Below are 15,084 nucleotides of genomic sequence, written 5' to 3' on the forward strand. Positions count from 1 at the left end.
CATTTTATTAAAAAAAAAAAACCTGACCCAAAAGAGATTTTCAGAGGAAGAGCCCGTTGATCCCAGCAGGTAGCGTCCCTCCCAGCTCCCCCTTTTCTCTGAGGCTGGTTCTCCTGCCAGGCTCGTGATTCACTCTTTACTTCCCTGGAGTGAGTTTCCCCGTCCCTCGCCCACCCCCGCCCCCATTAGTATGTGTGGTCGTCTCCTCCACGCCGCCCACAGGCCAGACCTCTCGTGACCGCTGGCCGTGCGGTCACTGGGTCCACACCCGCGCAGGGAGCGCCTCGCACGCCGCTAACTTGTGTTTGCCTCCAACGTAGCTCGCAGAAGACGGCGCGCCGGGACCCGCCACAAACGGTAACAGCCACCTAAGCGAGCCTCAGCTCCGCCGGCCCCGTAGCCTCAGCTCACCGACAGTAACCTTGTCCGCCCCGCTGGAGGTGAGACGGCCCCTCGGCTCCCCGCCCCTCACCCCCTTCTGTCTCCGCCCTGGGCGGGCGCGGGGCGGCCACCTCCCTCTCCGGCCGTCGCTGTGCTCGTGGTGAGGCCTCACTCCATGCTTCCCGCCCCTGGACTCTCAAACCGGTTCTCGCTGTCACGGGGCCGCGGCCACGGCGACCCTCTGCTGGATGGGGCTCCTCTCTTCCGAACTCTCTCCATCCTTGTGTTCCGCTCCTTACCGCCTGTCACCTCATGAGACGCACATAACAGCTCTTTCCAATCCCAGTGCTTCCGTTGAGTTTTTACACACAGCTGTCGCTTCGATCATTCTTTCTCCCTCCCTACTGTAGGGTCTTCCATCGTGTGGGCCTCGTGTTTCTGACGCGTGTCTGCATCTCTGAGTCACCGCTGGGCATCCGCTTTGCACTCTCCTGTTTGTGTGGTCTTAGCAACATCCCTTAATATCACAACAGCCGGAGACTAAAACCTTTGACGCTGTAAACGTGATGGGCATCTTAAAGTTGGCTGTGGGCTGCTCTGTGCCCGGGTTTAGGAGGTTGATGAGTGGCACGGGGAGATACCTCCTCCAGGCTGTGATGTGGATGTCCTGGTTAACAACTGTGCGATCCCCGGTGGTGGTCTCCATTGATAGAGCTTTTTTTCTGCTCCAGAAATTGCCAGTCCGTCTCCATTAGACTGTGAGCTCATTAAGAGCAGGGGCACGTTTTTCTCCACCTTCTGTAAAATCCCCATCCATAATGGTTACTACCGAAAAGTATTTGGGGGTATGTACCGAGCAGCTATCAAAGGAGCGTGGTTATACTTACTTAATATTGTTGTGTATTGAACCAATAGGAAAGCATCACAGTTAGATTGTTTTTTAAAGTAAGCAGATGACAGAAGCAGGGTTTTTTTAGGCGTTTCCCCCTGGTCCCCATTCAGAGAGGAGCATTCCCTGACTCCCGGGAACGTGATGGCCCTCTGAACCAGCGCGTGATGAGAGTTCTAATGCTCGTTATTATTCCTTAGGGCGCCAAGGACTCACCCGTACGTCGGGCTGTGAAAGATACCCTTTCCAATCCACAGTCCCCACAGCCATCACCTTACAACTCCCCCAAACCACAACACAAAGTCACACAGAGCTTCCTGCCGCCCGGCTGGGAGATGAGGATAGCGCCCAACGGCCGGCCCTTCTTCATTGACCACAACACAAAGACCACGACGTGGGTAAGGCCGCTGCTTTATTTGGCTCCACTTTCATCCCAAGGTCTGGCGTCCATCCCTTTATCTCCTGACTCAGCATCCATGGTGCTTGCTGAAAAGTTTCCCGGCACCATAGCGTGTCCCCTGAGGGTCTCCTGAGCCTTCTCCTCGACTCCGCACGTGGGGGCTGGGGGGAGTGGGTGATTTACAGGCACGGACTCACGGCCATCCCGGGTACTGATGCCCTTTCCTCAGAGCGCTCATGGGAAGCTCCAGTGTTGACAGTTTACTGTGTTTTGGAAAAAGGTAGTGCTCCATATTGCTGGAATTTTGATGTTGTTGCTTCCTGTCTTAGGATGCTGTAACTTTATTGGGAATTCCAATCTTTTTACAAAGAATTTTTCTGTGTCACTTTCTTTTTGCATTTGTGTTGCCAGTACCCGTCTTTGTTTTTATTTGATGTGTCCTTTTAGTGTGTATAGTTTGCATCAGATAAATGTTTTACCCTCCAGTGCTATGTTACATTCTTTTAATCACAGGTTAGGAGACTTTGTAAATTTGATAGCTCTTTCTTGTGAGCATCTTGTCGCAGTTTTTCTTCCTTAATCACAGTACTCGTCCTTGTTCCCCTGAATCATGCACGAGGGAGAATATGTGTGTTGTATTAACTTAGGGAAAAATGAGATTATTGAAAAGGACGTATGCGTGTCTTTACATTCCTCTGTTCACTCTTCCTTTCTTTCGGGCAGTCAGTGGTGGCTTATTAAAGGTAGCATGGAGTTCTTTTTAAAGTCAGTGGTGTTTTTCTACTGTTTCACCTCTATCTAGGCCAGTAGTTAACCTGAAGTGGGTCCTCAGGTTTCTGACTCTTTCTGATGCTCCCGAAGGTTTGTTTTCCTTCCTTCCCCTTATATCCCCAGCTGACTATCCAGGTATGGAGTTGGGCCTAGTCTTTCTATGTGCTGCACTGCTGTTTAGAACCGATGATTACATGAAATCTGGTTGAGTTTTGGTGATTGTCACTGGCCCTGGCTCTTTGGTCTTAGACCAAGAGTCAACACATGCTTTAAATTCCCACTTCCAGTGAAGACACCAAATATACCCAGTTGCTAGAACAGCAGTATCATGTGAAGGAAGAGACCTGGACCCAAGTGACCTGGACTGTCATTTACTCTCTGCCCATGGCATGATGGTAATTCAGTCCCTTGAGAATTGGATTAGGTTCTCTCAGATCTCACGGATCATGGTACGGTGTGTCTTCACGAGGACATTCTTAGCACTTGGGGCAGGACTGTGCTTGTTACTGCAGGACATTTAACATCCTTGGCCCCTGCCGCCGAATCCTAATAGCCACTGCCCCCTCCCCCACCCATCATACTGAGAACCCCGGAGGCCCCCAGGCGTTTCCCAACACCCCTCAGTGAGAACCACTCCAATTTTGAAGTAAAGGAGTAACCTGCAAAGAGAATTTAAAATTCAGATCTGGTAGCATTCATTTGGTAAACTCATCACTACTTCTCAGACGTGTGATAAATAGCAGTTTCATCTGAAGATAAGATTACAGGTTTGTGGCAATAGGAGAGTAATAGATAGGAAGCTCCTTGGGAAATAGAGATTGGTTTTAAAGTCTTTTTTTTTTTCCCCCTCAGGGACGTAGAACCTGTAGCAGTCCTGCTACTGAACCCATTTCTACTTGGTACAGCATTGCTGGGATTTCAGTTCCTCAGCCAGAAATGGGAGCTCCAAAGATAGGGGTAAATACTGTAAAAGTAGATGGATTAGTATATGGAGCCACTGTGGCCTGCCAACATAAGCTATGATTTTAGTAATTTGAACTAGCTTAGTAATCAAATCCCCTAACCTTTCCACAGCCTTTCACGCCACAACTGCAGTGCAATTGCAGCTGGGCAGATTTTCTTTTAAATAGCACTGGCTTTATTTATTGCCTGCATTGTTGCTGAATGAAACCCAGTTTGAATTTCCCATTGCCCCTTTCTACCAGATACTTGTGACTCACTGATTTTTCAAATTTCAATTTGTTAAAACAGCGTTTCTTTGTGGCTGCTGTCATGAAAATCCTGAAGGTAGCAACAGAGAGTTCCACCAGCCATCACCACCCCTTCCCACTCAGCATGGATGTCCTAACGTGGCTGCGTTATCCCCGCTAAACAAAGGCCCATCCGCAGCACTGACGGCGGAGCACGCGCTCTGAACGCGTGTTTAGTCTGACAAAAGGTGGAGGGATGGGGAGAAACGGGAAGATAATATTCAGCTTAAAACCTGTGTTGAGTTGCTTTGGGGGTTGCTTTCTTTTTTTTTTTTTAAAGAGAACAGCTATTCTTAGATTTGAGCATTATCATAAAAGAAAGAAAAACAGCTCAGACAGGACGAGAGGAATGAAAACGGACATCTTCCCTCTGCACCCCGTGTGCTTTCGAGGCCTGCACTGACCAAAAGCTTCTCCTTTGAACACATTGATAGAGGAGCCTTCCCTTTGCTTCCCCGGGGTGGTACTAGTGGTAAAGAACCCGCCTGCCAGTGCAGGAGATGCAGGTTCAATCGCTGTGTCGGGAAGATCCCCTGGAGGAGGAAAGGGCAACTGACCCCAGTATTCTTGCCTGGAGAATCCATGGACCGAGGAGCCTGGTGGGCTACAGTCCATAGGGTCGCAGAGTCGGACACACGCACACACACACCCTTTGAGTCTCGTTATAAAACATGGCCTCTTGCACTCATGAATCACGGAGGCAGGGCGCCAGCCTGCTGTAGGGAATCAAGTCAGACATGTCAAATGCACATCTCTTGGTCCCCACCAGGGTGGGGCAGCTGTGGATCTCGGGAAGACCCCCAGGGAAGTGAGAAGAGATTACAGAAGGCTGCAGTGTGTCTGTTCCTTCTCCTGAAGAAGCAGCTCAAAGCATGTGTGTAAGAACATATTTATGTCTTTCACAGGACAAAGCATTGGCTTATTTCTGTAGTAAGAAAGGTTATACCTTAATTAAGTTTTAGGCTTGTTTTCTTTTCTACCCAGGTCCAGACTAATAAAAGTCACTCTAGTCCAGGCCTGGTGGTTGCTCCCTTCCAGGCTGGAAAAAGCACCACTGTGTTTTTAACCGGCCAGCGTGCCCTTATTTTATCTATTTTTAAATAAGTCCACTAAGAAATCGCAGGTTAGGGGAGACGTGTGGGATCTTAGTTCCCCAACCAGGGATTGAACCTATGCCCCTTGCCTTGGAAGACGAAGCCTTAACCACTGGACTGCTAGAGAAGTCCGCGAAACCTTTTTTTTTTATGTTGATCTTTGCCTTCTGTTTAAAAGCCCTTTCAACTGTATTTGAGGGAAACAGTTGTGAAATACTGATGTAATTGTGAAGGAGGGCTCTTCCTGTGCTGAGGCAAAGGAGAACGGCCCAGCACACGTCATGTGGTTCATTCTTTCATATTCGCCTCGTCCGAGACCTCGCTAGGATTCTGGCTGACTCTCATCCGTCAGGTTGTCCCAGGTCACATGGGCCCTGGCTGTTCTCCTGCCCTGCCAGCTGCGCCCTCTGTCGGTCAGGGGAGTCCGTAGGAGGGTGGTTCCTGGGGCCCCGTAGGCTGAGTCCACAGAGCCTGATGGATGGCAGCTGCTGGCAGTATTTTGATTTTTGTTGGCATAATAAAATCACGTGACCCGACCCCCCCCCCCCCACCGCCCCGCCCAGGTGCCTCCAGCCCTCACATTCTGTGAGTTCCAGGTTTCCGTGCCAGGCCAGTTTAGCAGACCTGCCTGTGAAACGGAGTTTATTTTATTCTTCATGCTTTTTCCCCCATCCCTGGTTGGTCACTTTTGTTTAATTGCAGTTGTTTTTGTTTGTTTGTTTCTTTTATCTTCTTTCAATCAGCAGCTCTTTGCCAGAAGAGCGGGTTGTCTTTCACAGTAGCCTGTGTGTGTAATTCCAAGCATGGAGCATCCGGGAGCCCCAGCCTTGTGATCCCAGCCTCAGACTTTCTCTGAATTCAGCATCATCCAGGGCTGTGGGGGGGCCCGGGGTTCCCCACGGTGGGGACATTACTTGGGCCAGCTCACAGTTAGCCTTGGATGTGTTTGGTGGAAGTCACTATTCTAAGGTTTTCCTCTTTCCATGACAAAGCAGTTACAGATGTTTACCAGATGATGAGCTTTTTGGACCTTCTAAATCCTAAAGCTATCTGTATATCAACTTACACTGTAGGTGTTCCAGTATGCTATAGAATACTGGAATTTTTTTTAGGTCTCTGATTATGCCTTTAAAAGGTTCAAGATCAATTTCCATCAAAAACTGCTAATATGATTTATTGCTTCTATAACAGTTTGCTTATAGCTGACAGAAAGCACAGGTTGATTTGTATGTGTGTGATTTTTCTTGTCATTCTTGCCAGCCCCCTAAATCTGTCACTTTGTTATTACCTGGTGATACTAATGGTTTAGACTGTTCATTTGGGAGAAACATTTTTAAAGCTTTGTCGAGGTATTGTGCACATCCCATACAATTCACCCATTTAAAATATACCTCGGAATGATTAGAGCTTCACACACGTGTGCGGCCATCACCATCATCGGTTACAGGACATTTCCATCCCGCCAAAGGAAACCCCATACCCATTAGCAGTCATGCGCCATAATCCAGGAGATGTTTAATACAGTCTTGGTATATAATCATATGTAACTTCATATGTCCAACCAAAAGTGAGTTTTATTATTTTCCCAGTTTTGTTTTGTTTTTTTTCCCCCAGTTTTATACCAACTATTTCATTTTCTTGCTGACTTGGGAAAATGCTGAGGCAGAAAACCTTTTAGTAATTTTAAGAGCAACAAAGGCTTTAGCATTATTGAAATACAGGGTTTTTTGGTTTGTTTTTTTTTTTTTTTAAGATTTTAGGATGACTTTTTGTTTTTCTATTAGGCTTATTTGGTTAATAATATTATCTTTTTGTTTTCTAGTCGTTTGAGTTTAAAAGATTATCATTTTGTTTTCTAATCTTTTGACTTTAAAATAGGGATTCCTAGGTTGCCCTACATTTTTAATTGGGTCTGTATAAGTGAAGGGGCAACTGCTAGACTGTAAACCAGAACCTCTGGGCAAGTTCTTGTTCTCTGTGAGACTCAGTTTCCTTGTCTAAGGGAGCAGCCCAACCTCCTAGCAAGGTAGCTGCAGGATCATACATCTGACTGCTCTTTGTAAGTTATAAAGCATGACCCAAGATGTCAGGGCATGTATTTCTCTTTCATTGGTTCTGTGTGGTATCTGATAAAGCATATACTTAAGAAAAGTATTTTGTGAACTTTTAAGATCTAATTTGTAGAACTTGGTCAAGAATCCCAGTGAAGTTCTCTCCTGGGGATGTGACTTGATGAGATGTTGCCAGCTAAGCCTGGGGCAGTTCATGACTGGGCAGTCAGACCAGACTGATTTCCAGCTTTAGCTGAAGAGAGGGTGGAAGGGAGCAACAGCGACTCAAGTGCTGATGGAGAGGCTGTTGCTAACAGGCGAGCTGCCCTCACCCCGGAGCTCAGGGTCCAGAGGGAGCTGTACAAACCAGCGTCCCACCCCCTCCCTGTGGACCAGAGCCTCGTCTTCACCAGCATCCTCCACCCTGGTTTCCATGGTGACATCACTGCTGGAACTCTCTTCCTCTTCATCTGCTCCAGGTCTTGGGAAAACCTTCTACTTCTTACTCTCTTCCTTTCATCGAGGACAAGGAGGAAGAGTGGAATCGTTTTTGAGAGCTGGGGTGTCAGGCTTCCTACACCGAGGTGGGATCCTCCCCTCCCCCACGCAGCAGGAGTGCATCCCACGTACAAGCAGCCTGGTCGCTGTGGAGCACACGCCTCCCGAAGGGCGGGACCAGCGCTGCTCACGGACGGTGACTCCTAACCTCTTCTGCCTTTTGCATTTTTCTTTCAGGAAGATCCACGCCTGAAATTTCCAGTACACATGCGGTCAAAGGCATCCTTAAACCCCAATGACCTTGGCCCTCTTCCTGTGAGTACACTGGAGACCCGCAGGCCAGTCTGAAAATGTTTACTGAGTCATGGGCTCAGTATTGATAGGGAAGCCCTGTGATCTTCTCCTTCTCCGGGTGTTTTGAGTCCCCTTTGGTCTGTGAGTTCTTAACAGAGTCAGTTTACACAGTTCACACCGCATGTAGCTCTTCTGAAAGAGGTGTCGGAATGGCTGCCCTCTCGCTAGCGGAAGGTACACCTGGCCGCTAGGATGTTTGAGGCTTTCTCTGCAGGTGGCGAGTTAAGCAGCACACATTTATTTTGTAACTTAGCAACCATTGATTTCCATCCATACTGCTGAGTTAGTCATAGGAATAAAAATATTAAAAACTGTGGGAGAAAAAGGCGTAATTGCAGAAGGTTTCTCTAAGTCCTTTATCCTGCAGATTCTCCCTTGTCGATGACTGTTTATAAATCTAATTTTTTATCAGTTCTCTTTTGGGGCCTGAGTGAGAGAAAAGCTATTCACTCCAAGTTAAATTTTGAATGAAACCTTCTCCATGCTGCTTGACCCACCCACCCACCCCCCAATTTTTTAAAAACCTTTACAGGGGCGGAAAGGTGGGGAGAGTGGTGCCCATTCCAAGACTACTTTAAAGTGGAAAGGTGCTGGGAATTTTTTTGGTGATTGTTTCCCAAGAACCTTTCTATTGCCTGCTGTATGGTATTATATACACAGCCAAATTTGAAGCTCGAAAGATCAGGGTGAAGTCTTTATTCATCAGGTTATACCAACATCCCACACTCCCCAAATGTTGGGTTCTAGGGTTTAGATGGAAAGAGCCCAGAGGAGAGACTGGAGAGAGGGTTTAGAAGGTGAAAGATGGCAGGCTGTCTAGGTCTGCTGGATTCTAGACTTCGGTAGCACATGGCCATGGTCCAGACAATGAAGGCATACCAGCCTGACCTTGGAAAAATTATCCAGATCTGTTGCTTCCTGAGTAGTGAGAGTTCACAACAGAGAATTGCCATATTAGACTATTGAGCCACCTGATGACATAGATATAGCATCCATCTCTCACATTTTATATCAACCTTTCTGCTCCCTTTACTACTCAATAAATATATAGTTAATTAAATGAACTATTCAACCCCAGGCTCAACTGTCTCACAGTGTGCTGGAATTTCCCTTTGAAACTTTTGAAATAAGAACCCCTGTTCCCTGTTCATCATCCAGCAAGTGTAGCTGAGACTATAGAGCATGTGCTGAAGTTCATTTGAAATGTTTCCATTTCATTTATTCCTTATGGAAAGATGTACCCCAGGGGAGAAGGTGCCCTTGAGTCTCTAGCGCTTGCCTTTGATTTTGGAACTGCTGGCTAATGTTTGTCTTCTGTGTCTCTCTTCCCCTGATACCAGCCTGGCTGGGAAGAAAGGATTCACTTGGATGGCCGGACGTTCTACATTGACCACAGTAAGTAGACGCAGTCACGGGCATGCAGTGGGGACGAGGGTGACTCAGACGTGACGGTGAAAGCCGTGTCGTCTCCCTCTCCATCTAGGCAGCCAGGTGCTATGTGGCGAGGACGGTGCCAGAGACTCGGTGCCCCCGTACGGTACTGTCCATGCCCCGTGTTCGCTTAAGGCAGCCATCCCAGTTTGACCTTGTGACCTATTAACTTTTTTTTTAGTTAAAATGTTTTTTCCGATTGACAACCCCTTGACTTTTGTGCTTTTAATAAATACACTCTGGTGATAGAAAATAAGATGAGAAGTGATATTCAAGTCAGAAATCTATGGACTGAGCAGTGCTTGAAGCAGCCGTCACATTTTTTTAAACTCTGCCTTCAGGGGTCTCGTGGCAAGATGCCCGCTCTGACTTATTTTCTATTCACAGCATGTCTCCCTGCGCCCAGCACACTAATACAAACGCAGTTCTATCCTTGAAATTGTAGTACATTTGCTGCGGACATTTACTCCAGCTCCTGTGAATAAACGTGTGGTGTCTTGTGCCAACTAAAAGTTAAACTAATAAAGGTTTGCTTTTAGGCATTAGCTTTGTGGTTTTCTTTTTTTTTTTTCTTTTTCTCCCTGTTGGAGTGACATTTTCTCCATGGGATCATATTAGTATATCCCTCAAACCTTCTGAAAATGTATGTTAAAAAGAAGTCTTCAGGTAGATTTAAAGTTCATGTATATGTGCGATCTGATAGTATTTTGATCTTTCTTTTCATTTGGTTCGTAAATGTGAGCAGTAAGTCTACACCAGGTTGCCTAGCCTCACATTTTCTTCAGTTCAGTAGCTCAGTCGTGTCCAAGTCTTTGTGACCCTGTGGACCACAGCACGCTAGGCTTCCCTGTCCATCACCAACTCCCAGAGCATGCTCAAACTCATGTCCATCAAGTCAGTAATGCCATCCAACCATCTCATCCTCTGTCATCCCCTTCTCCTCCTGCCTTCAATCTTTCCCAGCATCAGGGTCTTTTCCAATGAGTCAGCTCTTTGCATCAGGTGGCCCAGGTATTGGAGTTTCAGCTTCAGCATCAGTCCTTCCAATGAATATTCAGGGTTGATTTCCTTTAAGATTGACTGGTTGGATCTCCTTGCAGTCCAAGGGACTCTCAAGCGTCTTCTTCAGCACCACAGTTCAAAACATCAATTCTTCTGCGCTCAGCTTTCTTTATAGTCCAACTCTCATATCCATACGTGACTACTGGAAATACCATAGATTTGACTAGATGGACCTTTGTCGGCAGAATAATGTCTCTGCTTTTTAATGTGCTGTCTAGGTTGGTCATAGCTTTTCTTCCAAGGAGCAAGCATCTTTTTAATTGTAGCCATGAAATTGCAGTGAATCTGCAGTGATTTTGGAGCCCAAGAAGATGAAAGTCTGTCACTGTTTCCATTGTTCCCCCATCTATTTGCCATGAAGTGATGGGACTGGATTCCGTGATCTTAGTTTTCTGAACGTTGAGTTTTAAGCCGGCTTTTTCACTCTCTTTCACTTTCATCAGGTTTCTCACATCTTCTTACCTCGTTGCACTGGTTAGTTGAGCACCTTGCTGAGCTGACTGGGACGTCTGGCCCGAGCCCTCCTGCGGGGGAGCCTGTGGCTGTCTCAAATCTCAGACCCCCTTCCCGGGTTCCTGAGCCACCCGTGCACAGGAGAGAGGACTCTGCTTTGAGGCGCAGGATTGAGAGGGGCTTTTATCAGTCAAGTTAAACAGAAAGCCCAGCAATTCAGGATTCAATCAAAATAGAAGTCCAGGGTATGTTTAGGGATGTGTCTTACCCTTGGTCAAAATTGGATAGTTTAAGGTACATAGGCCTCATTTTTGTCTTTGACCAGTAATAATGCTGACTTTTGCCTACTTCCCAGAGTTTTAGTGAGCATAAAATTGCTGCCATAAGTGCTTTAAAATATGTGTCCTCCCACTTTTCCCCTTAATATTCTATTTATAATTCTGCTGTTTCTTAGCATAATTTGCTTAAGATAGTCACACCCCTTTTTCCCATTAAAAACAAAAGACAGTCTTGTTTGATGTTTTTTCGTGCATTACCGTTTCACTTTTCAAAGAGAGCTACGAGTAATAATGACCATTTTATTAAAACAAAGGCTTAACCGGTGGCACGACCTTGGTCTTTTGCTCAGAAAGGACCTCACATAGCATTGTGGCCGTGTTCTGGCTGGTAGCGTGATGCCAGGGCAGCCTGAAGAGAACTTGTTCTGAGGTACTGCAAGGCCCCAGGAGCAAGAGCAGCGCAATTGCAAAGGGCTCTACTAGGATATATTAGGAATATGAAAAATCATGGCCTGGTTTTCTGGAGGCATGCATAGATCTGATGAAGTAAATGCTTGACAAGTGGTGACTCGGCTGGCCGGTGGTGGCAATGTTGTTAGGAAGTTGATGCCCGTGGTTAGAAAGCAGAGAGAACTTGGCTTGAGAGGCATCAGCAGAACGGTGCCTCCAGCCTCAGGCCTGCCCCCACTCCTGTTTGCAGAGGGTGAGGTGAGGTCACTCAGTCGTGTCCGACTCTGTGTGACCCCATGGACTGGGGCCTACCAGACTCCTCCGTCCATGGGATTTTCCAGGCAAGAATACTGGAGTGGCTTGCCATTTCCTTCTCCAGGGGATCTTCCTGACCCAGGAATCGAACCTGGGTCTCCTGCACTGCAGGCAGCCGCTTCACTGTCTGAGCCGCCAGGGAAGCCCCTGGTTTGGAGAGGGTAGTCCCTTGCTAAATGCCTGGGCGGTTCCTCATTTCAGTCCCTCCAAGCTCCACTCCAACATTCCCCATTCCTCTTTCCAGACCACACAGCACTCGGGAGCCTCCCCTTGTTCATTCCTGGGACTCGGACGATAAGACCAGGGACGGAGCCTGGCTGGCCTGAGCTGTGCCAGTGTGGTATTTGCAGCACTGGTGTAAAGAACCTACCTGCCAGTGCTGCAGCTGCTAGAGGTGGGTTCAGTCCCTGGGTTGAGAAGATCCCCTGGAGGAAGAAATGGCAACCCACTCCAGTATTCTTGCCTGGAGAATTCCATGGACAGAGGAGCCTGGCGGGCTAGTCCATGGGGTCACAAAGGGTCGGACATAACTGAAGCAACTTGGCACGCACATGTGTTAGCTGGTAGTGTAACATTTCTGCCGTTTCTCCCTAATTTGTCGAGGTTTATTCAATGGGAAGCAGTAAAGAGGTACGTATCAGCGAAACAGAGCTCCACTCCTATGCCTTTCTGAACAAAAGAAACCAAAGTCTAATCTGTGAAAAATGCAGCATTGCTGTTTTCTTTTTAAGACACTTGATCAGATACAAAGAACCAGTCCAAAATGGGTTGAATTACCTGGAATTTCCTTACCTTCCAAATCAGTCTCTCCTTCTAAACACTTTTCCTGAATCTTAGTTCCAGCAAAATCCAGCACCTCACTTTGTTCTGCTGCTGCCTGCTGGGCAGAGACCAGGCCATCCCCGCCACGCCACGGGACTGTGAGAGCAGGCACCTTGGGAGGTGCTCAGTCATCCGTCCTCCACTTCTCTGGGGCTCGTGACCGTGCACTGACTGTAGGAGAGAGCAGTGCGCTTGTCTGCTAATCCATTAGGGTTTTCATTTTCTGCTTCATAAATTCTTGAGAAGTGAGACATATTTAAGATTAAAAATCTTAAAGATTTAATTTCAGAAGAGCATGAATACTCAGTACTAATCGCTTCAGAGTCCCCAATTGATTTGGCTGACATTTATCAGATTGGGCTTCCCAGGCGGCTCAGATAGTGAAGAATCTGCCTGCAAGGCAGGAGACCCGCGTTCGATCCCTGGATCGGGAAGATTCTCTGGAGAAGGGAATGACAACCCACTCCAGTGTTCTTGCCTGGAGAACTCCACGGACAGAGGAGCCTGGCGGGCTACACAGCCCGTGGGGTCACAAAGAGTCGGACACCACTGAGGGACTAACACTTTCACTTTATCAGATAGCTTGTATGTTTCACGCCTGGTGTAAAAGGTTACGGCAAGGTCTTAAACTGAAGCCTACCTCTCTCAGGAATTGTACAGTTCTTCTTAGAGACCTGAGGAGCACAGGTGCTGAGTGCATGCCCACCAGCAGCTTGTATGTCAGCACAGAGCTAGAAGATAGGACCCCAGGGTGCTCTGGGCCTCGTCTTGGTCTGCGTGCGGTCGTACCACACCCACTGGTGGTGGTGGCGGTGGTTAGTCAGTAAGCCTTGTCCGACTCTTGTGACCCCGTAGGCTGTAGCCCGCCAGGCTCCTCTGTCCATGGGGTTCTCCAGGCAAGAATACTGGAGTAGATTGCCATTCCCTTCTCCCAGGTATCTTCCTGACCCAGAGATCAAACCCAGGTCTCCTGCATTGCCGGCGGATTCTTTACTATCTAAACCACCAGAGAAGCTGTACCAAACCCATTAATGGTATCTAAATGGACTAAGTTTCATTCTTCTACTTCATTCTTGCCCCCTTTATTTGAAATATTGTGGCTCAAAGAGAAAAAGCAAGTTTAGGTTCAAACGTTTCAGTACCGAATGGGTTAATTGGCCACCGACATTGTTATCTTGATAATTCTTAAGTGCAAAATTGATGATTATGATAACCATACAGAACGGTGTGTGGTTCTGAAAGCTTAGACTGTTTTAAAAAGGAGTTTGTTTTCACCATCCGCTTCATTTGGTCATTTAAAAAAACCCAGGCTTCTGTTGCGTGCCGGGAAATGTGTTCAGCGGTGGAGAGGAAGCCGCAGAGATGAGCAGTGCATGGACCCTGTCCGCCTTGGGCTCAGCTTAAGTAGGTCGGGAGTGCCAGGAGGTATTTAAGTGCTGCCTTAGGGGAGTGAGCCTGTTCTTCTGTCCAAGTGCTGGGCTCCAATAGGGGGAGGGAGGCTGCAAGAGAGGACCTTGTGGAATGGGTGACTTTTCCAGTGGATCCAAAATAATGAGTGAGGTTTAGTCGGGTATGTTTCCGGAGGGAGAAAGCGGGTGGCACTGTGATGAGAGAAGCACAGTGGGCTTGCAAGCCACCGGCAGGACACAGGGTCAGGCTCAGCGGGAACCTGCCAGGGCCGGGGCTCGGTCCCTTCTGCAGCCAGACCGGAGCACCAGAAGGGCCATCCAGAAGGGACTGACATGGCCAAATCTGTTCTCTCGAAAGAGCCCCTTGGCAGAGCTGTAAAGGCTGTTCTGAACAGGGCTGAGTGAGCCTGAGGCCAGGGAAACCTGGAGAGAAGTGCGGGAGAGGCAAGTGCCCCACCGAGAAGCCTTTTCAGCGACAGGTGGGAACAGGGGTGACCACCGTGCTGAAAGGTTGAGGAGGGGACCGGGGTGGCAGGTTCAGATTTGAACCAGGAATGGATCGCGATGCTGTTAACCAGGAAGATGAGGTTCTGTGAACCGCTTTGGTGTTGGAAGATTATGGCTTCGACTCTGGCAGAGTTGGGTTTGAGGTGTTTCCCATGGGAAGTCCAGGTGCTGGTGTCAAGGATGACAGCTCAGAGTTCCCATCTGGACAGATCAGGAGTTGTCATGTGTAGGTAGCAGTTCATTTATTTTCTGTTTCGATAATGGTGCCCAGTCTATATATAGTCCAAAGCAGTTTTTACTCAGCTGTATTTTTCCTTTATTTAGTTTTCTTTTCTCTTGTCCCCCATCACAGTAGCAGCTCTTACTTTCTGAAAACTTCTGTTTTCAAAGTAAGAAACCCAAAAATGCCTTTTACTTCCATCAGCGTTCTCTAAAACATTGAAATATTTCATGTAACTTTTCTACCGAATTGTTAGAATCTGCAATTGTCATGTCCTTTGGTAGCTTTATTTTAAAACTTTACCACTGCTCTGGTTACCATACCAGACTTCAGAAAATTCCTGGGATAGTCATTAAAACCAAATATTTTAGTTATTCTTATCAGTCCACTTACTAAGTATACCAGAAATAGAATATTCTTCTCAAACCAGCAATTTCCCTTTTTTAAAG

General features: G+C 47.4%; 1 protein-coding gene across 9 annotated transcripts in view; it reads left to right on the forward strand.

Moving 5' to 3' along the window:
* Nucleotides 1-15,084, forward strand: part of NEDD4L (NEDD4 like E3 ubiquitin protein ligase) — a 365,586-nt gene that overhangs the window by 306,503 nt on the left and 43,999 nt on the right. For 8 of the 9 annotated variants that reach the window (XM_061131047.1, XM_061131038.1, XM_061131041.1 and 5 more), the window contains 4 exons: nucleotides 321-440; nucleotides 1,471-1,668; nucleotides 7,572-7,649; nucleotides 9,029-9,083. In XM_061131047.1, the coding sequence (XP_060987030.1) occupies nucleotides 321-440; nucleotides 1,471-1,668; nucleotides 7,572-7,649; nucleotides 9,029-9,083 (451 nt within the window). The remainder of the gene's footprint in view (nucleotides 1-320; nucleotides 441-1,470; nucleotides 1,669-7,571; nucleotides 7,650-9,028; nucleotides 9,084-15,084) is intronic. The other variant, XM_061131046.1, reaches the window with a different exon arrangement.

The sequence above is a fragment of the Dama dama genome, chromosome 27, assembly GCF_033118175.1.
Source record: "Dama dama isolate Ldn47 chromosome 27, ASM3311817v1, whole genome shotgun sequence".
NCBI classification, from domain to species: domain Eukaryota; kingdom Metazoa; phylum Chordata; class Mammalia; order Artiodactyla; family Cervidae; genus Dama; species Dama dama.